General features: G+C 41.5%; 1 protein-coding gene across 3 annotated transcripts in view; it reads left to right on the top strand.

Annotated features, from left to right (window-relative positions):
* The window catches only part of LOC137194149 (ephrin type-B receptor 1-B), a 162,659-nt gene that overhangs the window by 83,849 nt on the left and 60,072 nt on the right, over positions 1-18,738 (top strand). For all 3 annotated transcript variants that reach the window (XM_067605756.1, XM_067605754.1, XM_067605757.1), the window contains exon 4: positions 17,206-17,361. In XM_067605756.1, the coding sequence (XP_067461857.1) occupies positions 17,206-17,361 (156 nt within the window). The remainder of the gene's footprint in view (positions 1-17,205; positions 17,362-18,738) is intronic.

The raw sequence follows: 18,738 nt of genomic DNA, 5'->3' as shown, positions 1-18,738 counted from the left end.
AGCATCGTAAAACAGACTCAGTGCAATTCATGATTTGTGTTTAAGGAGGTAACCTTTGCAATTGGTTGTAGTAGCTTGAATGATATATGAAACCCAACTCAAACAGTATATGAAATCTGATGACTGACTAAAACATTGTGCTACCTATTAGAACTGATAGCCCCTATCTTTGGTATACTGTTCCTCCTTGTTCTCTTCTGTTTTTGAGCAGACTTAAAATTTCAGAAATGGTTTCTACAGACAAGGACTTGTATCACTGACAAGAGGACTTAGGTTATTTTGTGAGTCAAATTGTGCAGTTAATAGATATGCATCATGCTACTATCTTCTATAGTATATAGGTGCGCTATCAGTGCCAAGTTCTCTGCGTCCATCTCTCTCATTCTTTAAAAGCAGTGGATTCCGTGCACAGTCGAGATATGCAGTCTGCACTCGGTTTTCATCTGTGCTGTGCTGCAAGGATTGGATTAAATGACTGCTTTTAAAAACAGGATGTTATGTTCCCTTTACTCAATTGACAGTTATCCCCAAGGCATATTTTGCTGTTAATAACATCCCAATAATCCTCAGCCAATCCAATATCCAACAATTTGGACAACACCTTTTAAAGGGGTAGTATATAGTCCCCTACTACATCTGACTACTGTACATGGCATTTCTGTAACTGGTGAATAATATGTGAATAATATGGAAGGGGAAATACTTTTATTGAAGTAATGACCTCATCATTAGATAGATAATAATTGGATGTACAGAGAGATACCATTATAACTCGCCCTCTAACACTGTTTTATGATGTTTATGCGCAGTGTCTGTACACAAAAGTCTTCTCTGAAAGAGCAGAGATGGTATCTCAGTGCTGGGCCAGCGTTACTGTAGTGCTAGGCCAGACTGCACAGTGGTATGCTTCTCAAAGAGAATGATATCTGATTAGACCAAGTCCGAATAGAGGCAAAAGCTGACAAACAAATGGATTTGCTGTGTCTAGAATGTTCTCTGGGGGAGCTGGATGGGCCGAGATACAGAGATGCTGCCTTTGTGTTGGAGCCAGCGCAAAGCATAATAAGACCCTTTGGGGAATGAACCAAACACAGAGTGATAGGGACACAAAGGCACACATGCTCATACACTCAGTCAATTTCACAATCTCTCTGCCTCTCTCTTGCTCTCTCTTTTTTTACCCTACCTATTTTTCCTCTGTTACTTCCCTATAAACTGACCTTTATATTACTGGCTACGATAGTTGGCCTATCATTATGTGTTTGCCTTTGCGGGTCTGTTGAGTTTCTTCACTCAAGCCAAGTTTATTGTGTCAGCCAAGTGTCATGTCAGACTCCCACAAAAAGAAATCACAGCAACCTTTTTATAAGGATATTATGGTTGGTGTATGCGTATGCGCATGTGTGTGTGCGCTCGAACGTGCATGCAGGCATGCCTCGGTGTGCTTCACACCCATCACGGCATGAATGGGCCAGCAAATCCTATTCCCTCCCTCATTTGTTTTCCCTCTCTATCTCATCTTTTCTGCCTCTTTAATTCCCTCTCTACCACTGTTCTCTTGTGTTCTGCTAGGAGAGCAGCAGTAGAGGTAGCGCGACAATAGAAGTATTAACCAAATGTATATTGAGCTTGCCTGACTCGAGCTTTTACACCCCTAATGCCATGTGAATAGGGCTGCTGCTCCCCAAGAAATGCCTCTGTGAGCACTTAGAGCGAGGGGCCCTTTCACTGGCTCTCGTGACCCTGGTCCACATCGCCTGCACCAGCCCCATTCTCATAAGCGCTTAATCTGGATTGGAAGCCTCTCCATTGTGGAAATGATTTGAGAGGGGGACCATGGCCAGACAAAAGGACTTGCCTTTGGTAGAAGCTTGGGCCTCCTTAGCCCCCCGTTCCTCCCTTCTCATTCTTCCATACAGAACCCCTAGCAGGAGCAGCTAATTGTTGTGTGAAGAGGAAGAGTGATGGAGTGTGGAGTGGATGTCCTGCTTAACACTGCCCCCAGTGGAATACAAATGTGACGAAGAGGAAGATGAATGCAGGCTTAGGAAACAGATATAGGAGAAGAGCTACCTTGTAAGAAAATAATTTATCCACCTCTCTCAGTTTATTTATCATTTGATCCAGGTCAGAACAGATCCTGTGATGCCGGCTGATCGTAAAGTTTCGTTTGATTCCACGCGGTTACTGTGCATAAGACTTTGGAGCTGGAATGTGTAACAAACTCAGAGTGAAGCTTTGAAGTGTAATGCTGTTGCCCCCGGCTACTTAGCTTCAGGGTCAAATGAGATTACACCCTTGATCTGTGTTAGTGCCTTCTGATCTAAAGGATTGCAATGTAGAGGTGTGTGTGTGGGGGTGTGTGTGTGTGTGTGTGTGTGTGTGTGCATGCGTGTTTGCGAGTATTATGCATTTAACATCTGTCTGTGTGTGTATGTGAATGCCTTTGTTATACAGAGATGCTGTATGTGTGCAGTAAATTGATTTATATATCTATGCCATGTGCCACTTATTCAAATATACTCTTATCCCTTATGATTTGTCTCTACACGTGTGTGTATGAAACACCCATAAGTTGGTGTGCTTACATGGTCTTCTCCGCATAGAAATGGGTTGTTAACTAATTAGTAATGTTGTTGGCCTGATCTTAGTGCTTTGTTGGTGTATCTCCCTGGCTGGAAAGCCTGCTCTCTCTCCCTCTCTTTCTCTTTGGCTCTATATCTCTCTCTGCCTCTGTTTCTCTCTCCCTGCTCACTGCCCCGGAACACCTTAATCCAGTGTGAAAGCAATTGGCTCTCTCAGATCTAATCAATAGAGGGCCAGGGCAGCGAGCCAGGGGGAACATCTCTGGCCCCTGCTCAGCTACAATCAATTTAGAACCATCGATTCAGTGATTGAAATACAAAGAGCAGACGCGCTGGACCGTACAGGTGCTTTAGTGTTTGGGTGTGCCAACATGTTATATATCTCCCTGTGTGAGCGTTTCTTGGTATTTATGTGTGTTTGTTTGTGCATGTGTGTATGTACTGTATGTGTGTGGGAGTGTGTGTGTGTGTGTGTGCAAATTCCTTCATGTGTGTGTATATATGGATAGTATGATTTATTTTCGAGCCATCTGTAGTAAAGTGGGAATGGCATTTAATCTAGCACCTCTGAGACGGAGCCAAGAAAAAAAATCACTCCTAATCCAATATGTCCTGCCCAGGGAAGGTGTGTGTATGTGTTTGTGTTAAGTTAGCCTGTACATTTGTGTGCACCCAAGGGTTTCCTAGTCACCATGATTGTGTCAGAGTAGGTGTGCGCACCCCATGTGTTGATGCATAAATTGTATTGAACGTACAGTGTTTTTGTATGCTCATGTCTGAGTGTATGCACACACAGTTTAGAAGGGTCTTTGCATAATACTTGCATGCAGAATGAATGCATGCGTTGTGACTACAAGAATGTGTGTGTTCCCGACTTTTCTTCGCTTCGCTTTGCATTGCGTGCTTATGTGTGTATTCATGCATGCATTGTGTCAGTGCGTATCATATTTATTTGACCCTGTTTATGTAGTTATGCACTGCCATGTGTACACATATGTTAGTGTTTTCATTTCTGCAATTTGTTGCTATGCAATTACAGGGTTGTGGTGCATGGTGTATGTCACTGTGTGTGTATTTGTGTAAATTCCAGTTGTGCTGAATGTGTCTGGGTCATCATCTGCACTAGCAATATATCAATAAATGAAGCATTTAATATTTGTCTTGAAACTAATGTCTTTACAGCAACTGTACAACATGTATCCATGTGCTGCAGTTCTGCTTGAATAGTTAAGGCAGTAACCACCTGAGCGAGCCTTATTGTTTGTCAAATTGCAATAGTAGAAGAATTTTCAAGAGAAAATATAACTGTGACCAGTAAAGCATGAACTGGAAAACTTTTAAAATCCCAAACCTAAATGGGATTCATCTTGTTGTCACATTTGTAGACTTTTGTCATTAAAAGTAATTTCTACAGTCTGTGTGAGGGCTGCTGGGATGGATTTCAGGATTGATAAAAACATACAAAGTCAAATCTCTCTCTTTCATCTGTCTCCCCTCATGCACATACAGTACAGTACAGATGCGCACACTTGTTACTGCACCTTGTTAGACTGTACCCCTCATGTTAATGGCTTTCTGCCATTTATACAGTTAATCCAGTTTCCCAGTTGGCCACGTTGTGTTTTTCTGCCTAATTCTCTGCTGGACAAGGTGATGATGCCTTTCACAAAGTCCACAATGTCATGAGGCCTAATGAGAATGTGTCACACACACAGTCTTAACACACACACACACACACATACACACACACACACACTGTATATATACAATTAAAAACAAAGAAAGTGTGCACTTCCTTTCTACTGATTTTACCAAACCACTTTTGTCAACGCCATCAGTGCCCTCAGAGCAGCACAACGTACTTCACTGACAGAGCTGCCAAAGTATAAATTGGCCTTTATTGTGGCAAAAGTAACCCCTGAATACTTTCTCAATAACTTTACAAATGACTGCACATCACATCACAAAGTAACTGAAACTCAACTTAAACTGAAATGTAAAGATGTAAGAGAAAATGTAAGAGTATGTTATATTTGACAAATGTTGGACAGGACATTTGTATGATCATACATTTATATAATAGATAAGGTCATAATCATCACAAACCAGTATAAACCAGTGCTAAACTTTTTGCTGTGAGACTGCTGTAATGCTTATAATTGCTTTTTCCATACACAAAATAGAAATCTTTTGCTTCCCCGCCCTCTACTTCCCACATCCAGTTATTCTGATGGTCCAGTTGATCTCTAAATGTCCAACATAGTATTATCTTTCAGCACTAGTCCGTCACTGTCCATCATTCATTCTCCATAACTTCCAGTCTCCATCAATCCGACTAATGTAAAGATCTGCACGCGGCGTGAGGAGGTCCCACATGGCTCCCTTTAGGCACACACGCAAACACACATGCAGTCACACAAAAATGAACACATATGTTTGCCAGTTTCATAGCTCAGGGCGTATTGACTAAGGCTGCCTGATAAAGGTCAACGCTGTCCGGATTTGGACAGGTGGGCTCAGGGCTACAGTTCACCATCACACACACCGTTCTTGTGTGTCAGTACGTGTCTGTTTGTCTGGAAAACGATACAGCTTTCTGATAAGGTTGTGTTGAGGTCATGCAGATGTAAGTATGACATGAATATAGATGTGCTGTGTGCCTGTATGTTACCTTTGGAGGATTTCATGTTGCAGGTGCATTGCGTGCCAGCAAATGGGGTCAACCTCTGCTCGTTCACACGATAAAACAGAATATTTGATGAGCGCATCCGTTTGTCTTTGTACAGTAAAAACAAAATATATTTCCATGAACGTCATTCATCCATTGAGGTTTTCTCGTCATGTCTGGGCCTGATATCTCCAGAATTGTTTTTTTTTGTGTATATAGAAGCACACCCATCCTAGATGGAGCTGTCTAAGTTGGGCAGGGCAGATGCATATTCACTTCAAACAGCATTTATTAACCAGCCTTTTTTATTCCTTGTTCCCTATTGTCGGCTTTAGAAATAATAGCTTGGCCGTCACTTAGTATGCAATGAGAAATGGCTGCTTTGTACAACACACATATTGTAGGACTTTGCCACCAACAATTTGAGTGACAAGATGCACTCCTGAGTGCTTTCTCACTTTGTTTTGCTCTCACTTCCACACTTCTCTGCAGCCTCTCCCTTTCTCACACTCTATTTCCCTGATCCCGGTCACCCTGTGTCTCCCACGCTTCGCTCATAATTTCTGCTTTCTCTTTTGATGCGGAGCATTTTATCATTACTTTCCATTAGGCATAATAGCAGCAGGGGTGATGAACAGTGTATATGCTAGTGCAGTCAGAGGAACATCTTGCTGGTGAATGCATAATTGTACAACGGGAGGTGTGTTGTTGTAGCTGTTTTTAGTGGCAGTTGATGTCATCGCCAACCCCGGTGCAGCGCTGCTCTCGATGACCTCACCATCAGCGCATTGCTCACGCTACCCCCTTCCTTCCTTTGTTCTCCAACCTCACCTATCCACCTCTTGTCCTGTCATCAGTGATGCGGTCTACAGCCGCAGGGTAGGCTCTGAGCCTACTATTGGATTTCAAAAAGCCAGACTTATGTTTTTCCTCTCCTTTCCTTTCTTGTCACCTGAAAATCCACTCTACCGCTAACCTCTGGCCTCCTACTGTGTCTGACAGCCTCTTTGCCATGTGTGAAAATGTCAGCATCAGCATGACAGGGTGCAGACGCTTATGAGTGGGTTATAGGTTGGAGATATGTCACCGCGCTTCTACGTGGTGGAGGTGCTGGGGATGGAGGGGGCCTCCCATGGTTCTACTCTCCAAGATCATCAGAGGGAAGAGTAGGCAGTGTTCAGCTGTGTGATTCTGCCATGGGTGCTTGTCTTTGCCAGAATATTTTGGTGTAAACATTGTATTACGTACGCTCAATTAGGAATCAAATTAGGGAATGGTAAACAGTGAAGGGACCTTTGTTTTCCAGTTGTTTTATCATTCTACTCCTCTGCTACGTTCAGATGTGCATAATTACTCATTCCCCTTCACAGGCCTCTACACTCATTAGCAGGGCCTCAACCCTGAGCCAAGGGGCTGGGAATTTTAGGATGCATTTGGTATTTGAAGCTACTGTTAAGCCTTGCTAGAACAATTCTCAGAGCATTTTAACATTAAATGGTCTGGTAAGAAAGCGTTTTTGAAATCAGGACTTTTTACAGTTTAGGATGGAGGTAAAGATAGTTACCGTTGTAGGTTCCACAGACTTTCTTTTCAGCTTCAATTCTCCTTATAGTTCACAGAACTACTAGTTCTTTCCAAGGGCTTTATGTTTAACACTGTATCTCATCTATAGTTAATTATGTATACATCTGTTTACAACTTAACTTCAAACAAGTGGAGTAAATAATGTAGCTTTGCAAACAAAACCTCCTCTCTGAGTTTACACCAGTGTTTTAAGGCATTCCCTCTGCTAATGTTAGCATGAATAAATAACATGCTTACCTTTTAATTGTGAAAAAGCAAATTGGTATTTTAGTTGATGGTATTTTCTTATGGAGAAAAAAAAAAAGTTTTGTTTTCTTTCAGAAAAATATTTTCCAAGTAATGTTAGGTCCTCCTGAGAGTCTTATCTTCAATCAGAAATATTGTGCAGCCTTGCTGCAACATAAGCACACAGACTTCATACCAGCTCTGTTGACTCACTTTAAACAGTCTGTTTGGGTGATATTTTGGTGACAGCTTTGTAGCTACCAGCAGGTAGATTATTTCCTTGAACACAGCTGATGTGCATGACTCATTAAAACTCTTTAGAGTCAACTGTTTTTAGATGGCAAAACGGGACAACTAGGACAAACATGACCATGAAGGAACTGTTAGTAGATACTATTCGAGGGTCTAAGGATATGTTGCATTGCTGTACAGATTTTAAAGCCCCTTGAGGCAAATTTGTGATTTGTGATGCTGGGCTTTACAAATAAAATTGACTTGGCTACAGTACCTGCAAGACAAATAAAGAAAATGTTTGTTTTGTTTTTTTTTTCTTCTCTCCTAATTAGTTCATAGGAAAGAATCAAGCAGCTGGGAAAAAATCAATCCACAAGGCAGATCTTGTTGGCTCAGGGACCGCATTCATCAAAATCCTTGTTACTCCAATACTACACTTGAAAATGACTCTTATTATGTTGTTGCATGTAAAGTTTGTGTGATATTCAATCAATTTAACAGGCCTTGCTTCAGTGCCAAACAACGTAGCAATAAGCGTGTGCTGTATAGACATGCGCATACAAATTCAAAAGCATCTAAAATAATTAACTTATGTTAATATTTTTTTCTTAATTTATCAACAAATCATTTTCTGTGTAGTTTCTATGCTACTAATAGCTACTTAATTATACTATTCACCAGCTAGTTGTTTGTATTATAAGTAGAACAAGGTTATTTCAATCAAACAATTCAAATAAAACAATGAAAAATCAAATTATGTATATAAAAAAACAACAACAAAACCTTTCAAGAAGCCGATGGTTCTCTTTGATCATAAATGACAAAACAAACTTCTCATTTACATGAATAGATTTTCTTTTCGCACCACTTAACTGCACAGTATATCCTTTCCCTTTGTTGTTTTCTGTAATGACTGAATCTTTAGTCACATCCACTACCATTTTCAATCACACACTAAACAAAGACAAAACAAAACAAAAATTTAATTTGGCACCTATGCATTCATATATTAGGCAAAGCTGCACAGGTTGTGTCGCAAGATGTATTGTGTTGCCAAATAACTAGACTGGCTGATAACAGAATCTGTGAACTTGATCAAATACCTGTTTGTGTGTCTGCATTTTTGTCAGTTTCCAATTGTATCATATTATGAAATCAAGGGTAAACTGAGCAAGTCCCTTGTTTTTTTTCCCCCCCTTATCCTTTCCCAACATAATGATTTATTGTTCACAATCTACAGTTTCTCAAAAGGTTACACTAAGTTCATCTTATGACAGACTGAGCAGTGAAAAAAATAAATCTGCAAATGTAATAGACAACGTTGAGCAGAGGAACAGCATAGGAGCGGAAAGAGCAAGAGTGGGCATCTTTGGCTAACTGCTATAGATTAATTGATCTAGCCATGAAGTTAATGAGCTAGATCCTTTTTAAAAGAGACAAGTGCTGAGACAGAGGAAGCTAATGGTCTCTCACAACTTGGAGTGGTAAGAAAGAGAGAGCTATTTATCTTGGAACATATACTTTATTCACCGTGTGACAGAATCACAAGGTAATTGACAGGGCCTGTAACTGCTGATTTTATTACCTCACTCTGATCATCCTTCTTTGCAAGTCATGATCCACGGACAAGTCCACAAAAGACACAACAATTGATTTTGGATCATGGACTCTAAATAGCTGAAAAGCAATTATCTGTGAGAGTTGAAAATTGGGTTTTTGTGCATTTTTGACAGTAAAATTTGTGAGCATCCTTCCACTATCGAATTAATGTCTCTAAATGGGCAATAGGCAGCTTTTGTGATTTCAGTTCTTACTTGCTATCAGAGTGAAGGTAGATTGATCAAATCTATACTACAATCATATCGCAATCAAACACTAACACTAAAATGCTCCTTGCTCACATAACTTCCTTTGACTGATTTCACCCCTCATCAAGTAACTTTCCATCTCTGCCTCCCTTGCCCCACCCTGTTTTTTTTTTCTGTGTTAGTTGGCAGTGGGCAGTGAGCCTGTTCAGTCCCCGGTTAGGTTCTGATTACATTGTAGATTGTAGTGCAAGCACATGTTACTGCCTGCTGAGCGGCGATATGTTTCGGAGGACGGTTTTCTCTACTACCTTGCCAACCAGGGATGGATTGGCACAGTGGAGTTTCCTTGAATACCAATGCCTCCTCATCTTTTCTATCTCTTTTCCCTGCTCCTCTCTGACCACTCCTCTATCTGAAAGATATGCTCGGTGCCTTGGCACATAGCTGCATCTTCCTGGAAATAAAATTGACCTGCGCCAATGTGCCAGGCATGATACAGAGCAGCCAACTGCCAACGCAACGCTTGGTTATGACGAGTCTGCGTGGAGCTTAGAGATTATATAGCTTTCTTGATCTGTATCATGCTCATATTATGTGCACACACACACACACACACACGCACACACATAGATATACTTGCACATGCAGACACACATCTCATGCATGCGCTTTCAGTAAGCCAGATTTCCCAGTCGGCTGGTGTGTCATTGGCCGGCTGTTCAAAGGGAAAGTGTGGGCCAAAAAAATACTGGCTGTGAGGTTACCATGGTAACAGCCTGCCCAGGGGCGTGGGCTGTCTGCTAAATTGTGCGCTGGTTTGTTAAGGCTCACACACATACACACACACATGCACGCACGCACACACCTTAATTTTAACAGAATGCATCTTCCTGTATTCATTGTCTAGCAGACACCTGCTCTGTTCATCAGCATTAGTAGGCAGACTGTTGGATTTCACGCCTTTATGTGAAGCAAACTGATTATTTTGGAGAAATCACACACAGGCCTATTTATTTTCTTTAGCTGGACACTGTCTCATCTTCGAGTTATTTTACCACTGCACTGCCCTCTATTGAATCCAGTCAGGCATGGTTTTCATTCTCCAGACATATTCACATGCAGGACCACAGTACTGAACTATTATTTACAGAATGCAAGGACATCGTGGTGTCAAAAATTAATCAGAGGAAGCATTTTTCCTGTAATGCAAATTTGTCTGTTTTTTTTTCTCCTTTTTCTTTTCTCCTTTCGTGTGTATGATGTTGCCTCTCTCCTCTGATGCAAGACAACACAGCAATATAGAGCTGCGTAGAGTTTCAAAGCCTAATTGGAGGATATCGCAGCTTTCTCATGGGGCTTTAAGTATTGTTCACTGGAATTTCTGCAGCGTCAGACATTGCTGTATTAGCTAGTCGAGAGGACAGGTATGTCAAGATGAGCGGTGTTTGGTGAAGGTAACTAAGGCAGCAGAAAGTTTAGGAGAGTTGTGTGTGTGTGTGTGTGTGTGAATTTATGTGTGTGTCAGTGAGTTTAGTGTGTACGTGGGTGGTTGTGGGTGTAGCTGCATGTTTTAGTGTGGAAGAGAGGCTCAGACAGGGCCAGAATGGACAGATGATTAATGATCAGGGGGAGTGTTCTGTGGGAGGAACTCTTCAGCACCACAGCTCTTAACAAAAGCAGACGAGGTATGCTCCAAGCGCTGCCCTCTTTCAACCATCCCTTTATTCTTGAGAAAACCTCTCTGGCCCTCTTTTATACCTCCTCACATTCTCTCTTTCAGAGAGATTAGAAGGTGATGACAGAGTGTAGAGGAGACTTACACTGACCAGACTTGCCAAGTGATGTCAGCACTGTGAACCCTAGATGCCTTCAAGTGAAAATGAAATGAGCATACTTGCGAGTAGTTACATACATCTAAGTACCAGATCTTGGACTGAAATCATTTTCATGAGTCCCTGTTGACCCATGTTAGCGGTTTATGAGGAATATGCAAAACTGCTCTTGAATTAGTTTTCTATGCGTGAATAAATCAGAACCCTAAAAGGCAGTTTACCCCAACTTTTAATATCCTGCGGGCATTTTGTGATGATTCTGACAAGCCTTTGTTGCGAGTCATGCCTTTGTCTCAAATAATTGTATTGTTTTTCAATGACCTTGTGGAGAAATGGAACACCTGGGTTGGAAAAGCAGCTCATTACGTGGATTGTGGCAGGAAAATGAACAATGTCAGAAGAGCGAGACTGAATACCAATAGGCTGTGCCACTGATTGCCTTTTTGTTTTAAGATGTTGGCTGTCCTGCCACGTTTTGTGTCCCCTCTGTCAAACAAATGTGTTAATTTCACCACCGACTGATAAGCTCAGATTTAGCACATAAGCAAATCTATACATGCACGCACTTGGCATCTACGCAGCCCCCTGCGGTTTGAGTGGGAGAGCTTTCTTTCTGGGCAACAAAGTAGTGAAATAGGGGTCAACTGGGGTCTCGACCCAATCATAAGCATGTCTGTATGAGTGTTTGTGAGTGAGGGGGGTGTATGCATGACTCCAAAGCCTCTAAAGACTGTGATCCATCCCATGTGATGGATGAGGGCTGGGGTTAAGGGTGTATTGGTGGGGGGCCAAGAGTTGTACTTAAGGGTCACTGACACTGACTCACAACTTGTGCCCTAGTGTCATGCACCCTCTATGCACAATGTCTTAAAACTTCAGACAAGTAGGTATTTCAAAGCTGAGATTGGTAAAAAAAAAAAAAAAGAAGAAGAAGAAGAAGAAGTTTAATCAGGCAAATAGCTATTTAATTTTTTTTTTAAAAAAGAGTCCCCACATAATATGAGTCCTAACTTTAATATGTTTGATTTTAGTTCTAACAGTCAGTATTGAAGAGTTCAAGAAAAAAGTGATAAATATCTCATATTATAGAATGAAACTCTTTCCTTCAAATATCAGATGTATCATATATGCTTGAGTACCTTCACTTTCCACATCAGCTGCTGCATACGTTTGATTGCATTTCCCCACCCCAATTTGCTGCCAAGCCATTTCTGGTGGTTTAAAACCTCATACATACTTCAGAGAGATGCCAAAGGAAAAGTGAGGGGAAGACTTACTGTACTGTAACTTTGATTGGGTTTTAGTAGAAAAGCTATTTCCAAACCCATCTTGGTCATAATCCTTTACACTGGCTTCCTGCAACTCTTAACTGTACATTACCATTTTATCTTGCACACACCTGGTGATACCTGCGTGACAAGCGAATGTAATTCTTGTTCCGCTCCATCTATAAATCCCATGTCTCCACTTACCTCTGATTCATATGGATTATATACATTTTGCAACTTCACATTCTAATCACATGCACCGTATGTGACACAGTGCTTCCGTATATGATATATTGCCTGCGCTGTGCACAATATTATATGTTCAGCAGGCTCATTGCTTAGTCTAACCCCTGAACACTAACTCCCGACTCTGTACATCAGCTATTGTTAAAGCCTGCTCATAGAGACTAGCTCTTCTTGCCAATCATCTCATTTTAGCACTCATCCAGGCCAATCAATACATCATTGTTGTGTGAAAAGAAGATCAAGGGTTTCTTCAAATTCATTTTGTGTTTTTCAGATGCGTGGTATACAAGTTGGTCTATATATGTGCTTGTTTATGAGTAGCCATATGCAGATTGTTGTCATTATCAATAATCTAAAGAGGAAGAATACCTGCTGGGGAAGTGACTGACAGCTAAGATATCATCATCTCATCTCTCCCGGTCAGGCTGGAAGTGACATGAGGTCATCACTGTTAGACTGTGATGATTAGCGAGCAGTGATCCACAGCTTCCATAACTCTGTCAACTCACTGCAGAGTGAGTTAGAGACAGAAAGAGAGAAAGAGAGAAAGATGGGCAACCTTAACAAGCATCCAAGCCTGTCAATCAAGGCAAGAAAGCAACACCAGGAGGAAAGGTGGGAGAAGGAGAGATTCATTACCAGTGGGACAGACAAAAAAAGATGTGAGGGCAGAGAAGAAATGAGAGGGAGAGGAGGAGAGAACAATGCGGAGAGAATCCTGTAGAGACCACTTGAAAAAGCAGGAGTGTTTTGTTTCTGCATGCAGCCAGTTCAGTTGTGGGTTATTTTCCCACAAGGGAGACTAATTGCTTGTTGATCTAATGTTCTATTCCCTCCTGTCCCTGAAAACTAACACATTTGATGAGTGATGAGTCTATGTTTTTTTTTTGTTTTTTTTTTTCTGCGGGACAGGAACTCCTGGCCTCCTCCAACCTAAATATTCACAAATCAAAGAAAAGACTTTGGGCCCAGTTCCAAATTCGACGAAGCATAACGATACTCATCCCACCGCTGCCTGACCTTAAAACAAGACCTCTGAGGGTTTACCGACATTGTTCACATTACTTTCTCGTTCTCTCTCTCTCTTTGGCCATGTCTGTTTTTTTTTTTGCGCTGTGAGGCAGAGCAGTGAGCAGCTAATTAATGAGTTTAATGCTAGGATTCATGCAGACATTATGTGTCAATTAGAGAAAGAGCCCCAGCTCCAAGGTAGGAGTTATAATCTAGATGAACATTCATCCTGCGTGTGAAGTGTGTGCCTGTGTGGCTGCCTGTTTGTTTTTGCCTGGCTGTCACTTACCTAACCTCCTGTAATGCTGATCACAGAATCTCCAGTTGTCCGAGGAGAGGCGTTAAATTGTCTCAGGTTCTGTAAAACATATGCTAGTCAAGTGGCGGAAAATGCGGGTGCGCCATTTCATTTAATGGGGTCAGCAGTGGTTACATATGTCGCTGTGTAAATCAGTTCAGTAAATGTATTCAGGAGGCGAGGATAGCATTGTTGTGATGAGTGTTTCTAAGGGTTATGGAGTGTGTGTACATGAGAATAAGAATGTGTGTACAGTATATGCATTCTTCTGCTCACGAGTTTACCTTGAGGCACTTTTGCAGCATTGCTATCTCAGACGGCTGATTCAGCACAGCATCCCTCTTTTCTCTTCACTTTTGCCTGTTTATGAGTGTCCAGGCTAGCTACTGTCTGTCTGTAAACACACAACCCGAGGGCAGAGCCCAATGCACATATTCCGCTCACACCCCATTAAACACACACTGAACAGCTTATCGTGATCCCTTTTCATAGGAGTCGACACAATAGATTCGAAAGCCTTTGCTTTGCGTGTACGGCCACGTGCACTAGTGTTCTGCCGGCGTCTGCTCACCCTGATGTATGAATTTCATACAGCAAAGATGATGACACATAAGTTCTCTCCCCTCTCCTGCTGAAAATGAATTTTTGATCTGTGTTTTATCGTCTTGTAATCTCTGATATCTTTAGAAGTTATAGCTGTGCAGCTGGTTTGTGCTTCCCCATATGGCCAGGGAGTGTTTTTAAGAGTCTCAATGTTCGTGTATTAGAAGGCGCTTGATCTTCTCACACATGAAATCTGTGTATTACAATTCAAGAGAGGTCACAGACTTCCTCTCCCAGACACCAGAATATAGGCTCATACTCCCCGTAGAAACATTATTACCTTTATAGTGCTTTCTTACAAACCCCGCAGAACTCTTTTATACTCTTCCACACATGCATCTATAGTTTCAAGACAGCTCTGGAGCATCCACAGCATAGCAATGTGTTTTACTCACGGGGGGATATCCTTGTGCATTGCAGCTGCGATTTGCCTTACAGCTCCTAGGGTTGTTTTATAAGCTCTTTGTGGCTGTTGTGGTCTGGCCGTGCATGTGTGTTTGTATGTGGTGGTCTGGCCGTGTGCGGACTGTGTTGTGTGACTAGACACGAGGTCAGTCAGTTAGCCTCTGGTGTGTCTGTCAGCCCCACCAAAGGAGATGGGAGAACAGTCGCGGTTGGAGGCTGCAGCTTCAGTGTGCATATGCCTCTTTCTTCTCCTTCACCCACTTTTCTCTCTACCTTTATCTTTATATCTTTCACTAACAGCCCATCAGAGAGGCTGGCTGAATGATATGAATGGAGAAGTCATAAAAACAGGAGCCTGCCCTTTTTTACAGCGTAGTAAAGTCAACTGTAACTTCCAAACCCAGCCTCTCAGTGCATTTTTAATGAAGCATAAATTTTTTTAATTATATCTTAAAAGCCTGTTGATACAAAGGTCTACAGGTTTTTCTCTCATAGCCAGAGCACTACATTGTCCACTGTTTGACCCAGCAATGAGGGGAAATGAGACCAACTCTTGTCATTATTGCCTTAAATAACTCTCCATTTACTAAGTCCTGCATAAATATTGGAAGAGAGGGCTCTTAGTCAGATAAAAAAGAGCCATTTTGTCTTAAGCAAATTCAATATTGACTTAAAAGATCTCTTTTGCTTTTAAATTCTGAAACACATTTTGTTTTTCAGAGTGTCTGTCACTGCCTGCAGACCTTCGTGAACCATTTGTGGTTAATCTTCATCTTCACAGCACATACCTTGTCTTTATTTTTTCATTTTAAATTTCCATACCACCCTCACCCCAATGCTTTTGGCAGATGTTTAACATAGTCTTTTTTATAACGAGAAATTACGTGTGTTGTTACAATCACTGTATGAGAAGACCCCTCATCTCATCTTTCAGCCACAGTCAAGCTCTTACGATCTTTTACTCAAGCAAATAGACGCAGCTGGAGAAACTGTAAGATGCTTGTCCCATTAAATTTATAACCCTTCCCCCATGGATTGCAGCTACACCACAGCTTCCTCCCCCATCAGTAAGCCTGCTAAAATATTAGACATTTATCATGGTTATTATAGTTAGTAAATCCTTTCACACAGTGCACAAACCCCTCAGCTTAGTATTCTTTTGGGATATGAAAGTAAATAGATTAGGTTATTGCCTGGACTTAGTTGCAGTGATATCAGCCGCAATAATCTTTCTCCTCCACCATGGCCTTTAGAATTTAAGGCTCAAGCATATGAAGGCAACCTCCACAAACCAGCATTAATGACAATGACATAATGATGCATTGCTTCGCATTGCCTCACTGTTAAAATGTGTACTTGAACACATCACAAACACTATAGCTGACTGGCAGAGGACCATTGATAGAATATACAGTAGCCTCTGGGGGAGACTGTATTCATAATCTAAAAATCAACATGGAAAGGCAAACAAAGTGATGCCACTGCCGCATTCCACTGTAAATCTGATTAAACATGTGCACTATATGATTAGAATACAAATTGAGAATGTGTCTGATACAGTATTGCAGCTGACAGTTTTAACTGTTTTTTTTTTTTTGCTGTACATTGGTGTTGTCAGTTTGTAGTCTTTTGCTTGTGGAAGAAGAAAAGTAACAGTGGAGGACAAAAATAAGATCAAGAACAAGGAGAAATCACTACTTTTTTAAGGCTGAAAAAAACAGTCAAACAGCTTTTCTCTTCCCGACTCCCTCAACTGTCGATTGAACATGCTGAAATGGCGTGTGTTGATAAGGGGTGACAAGGGGTGTGAATGGTGACCATCACAGTGTAAAAACTACCTATTGGTCAGTCACAGATCTTTAGTAATGATCCAACAGCATGTCATGGCCAACTGTCAGCTTGATATATCAGTGCTTTCAGAGCAAAACAGAGCGAGTCTAGTGCTTGTGCACATTTGAAGGGCTAATATGATCGTACACTCAATGGGAACTTTATTTTTTCTTATAAATAGAGTTTTTCACCAAAATGCACCAGGTGTATACTTGAGGTATATAAATGCATTTGCAAAGTGTATTTTTGTCCTTGTTCATGTTCATAATACAAACAAAAGGAGAACCACATGTAAAAATATTGCTCCGTAGTGCTACTAGTGGTCAAAAACAGGGAACCTTGAAATGTATGAGATGCAAAATAGACCAAAGGCAAGGTGGATGTTTTTGCAAGAAATATGGACGCTCAAATACAAAATCAGATATTTAGAACTTGAATTTAATCAGCTTCAACTCAGTCTCCTTTCTGTCTCAGTCTGTTTTCATCTCTGCTCACCCTTCTGGCCGATACAGCAGACCCAGATGCCTGCATTGTGGTTGGCTCCTGGGTTTTTTTTTGTTGTTTTTTTTTTCCATTCATTGTCTGACATTGTTTTTCTGTTCTCACAGCATGCCCACCGGGTACCTTCAAGTCAACCCAGGGTCCAGGTCTGTGTCTACAGTGCCCTCCTAACAGCCGTTCCACAGCTGAGGCTGCCACCATATGTGTGTGCCGCAATGGCTACTACCGTGGTGATGCTGATCAGCCGGATGAACCCTGCACAAGTGAGTATATCATAGATGACATTAGATACACACTCTAACACTGTCACACACTTATATTCTTATGGGACACGCACCTGTAACAAGTATATCCATGTATACATGATCCATTTTAGTGTATTGTGACATCAATATTGAATAGACTGGTCACACATATAAACCACTTTATTTTCATAACGACAGTGTAGAGATTGATTTTTTTTTTCCATCCCACTCCCTATCTGTCTATTTCTCTCCGTCGTCAAATCAGCACATGTAGTAGCATTTAAATGAGCATCTAGAGCCCTAGTTGTCCTCTCAGTCTGGTCATAATAATCACATCGCAGGGTTTCCATCATTGACATCTCCATCACTGTGCCAATGAACTTCCTCTCTGTTTCCCCACAGTTATCTCCTTCTCTCTGTCTCTCGTTCTTGCTGTTGCTGTTTCTCTCTGTCTGCTATCATCCCCTGAAGTCCTAATTACTCAGGCAGGTGCTGCATAGCTTCGACACTATCCTGCTGTTATCCGCTGGAGATCCAATAAGGCTTCTCACAGCATCATAGTTATCTTAATATGATGTAAAAGCAATATGCTAAGGCTTTCTGCCATCCCTGCTGACACACGGTTACACAGGAGGAGAGCACTGTTAGACCCCAAAAAGTTTGTTTACCTCTTTTCCTTCCCTGCCACTGGGGAGTTGCTTAATGGTTCGTTCTCCTCAGAAAAGCAGATCTGGAAGCATTATTGGTGTGGTTATGTATTCATTTAGTTTTGATTTACTCACAGAGACCTGACTAATTGGCCTCGGGAATAGACTCAGGACCACACTCCTTTCCTAATCGGTTAACAGCTGCATAGTGAAGCCTTCACGGTTGAAACAAGCATTGAATGCACCTCCTTTGACAGGTTTCCATTTTAAAACTCTGAATAAGTGCCTTAAAGCTGTGGAAGAACTCCAATGTAGCACGGGTGTCTGTCTGAGTGTTTGAATGCTTCCCAAGTGTATCCATCCACACCTTTAGGCTTTGGATGTTCTCAACGGATGACACCCTTCTTTCACCTTGAGTTTTCTCCGCCCTCCCATGGTATACTACATAGCTCTCTGGTGAATTTGTGAATGCTCCATCAAGTATAGCATCTGCCTCTACCTCGAGGCCTTTAATTTTCCCCAAGCAGTCTCCACCACAACTCCCCAGTGGAGCATCTTGAACAGATCCCTCTGGTCTGCCTTCAGTTACTTTTTTACTGTTTCACACTCTGTTTTCCTCTCACGCTCAGTACAACCTCAAGCCTCTCCATATATTCTCTAACATTTAGGCTAGACTATTTTTGTTTTTTAATGATAACGCATCCTAGGTGTCCAGTTACATAACTGTTCATAGGTTAAAAAAGGAGAA

This window comes from Thunnus thynnus, chromosome 12 (assembly GCF_963924715.1).
Source record: "Thunnus thynnus chromosome 12, fThuThy2.1, whole genome shotgun sequence".
Lineage (NCBI taxonomy): Eukaryota > Metazoa > Chordata > Actinopteri > Scombriformes > Scombridae > Thunnus > Thunnus thynnus.
The sequence above is the reverse complement of the archived record's forward strand: the minus strand, read 5'-3'. Positions and strand labels throughout refer to the sequence as shown.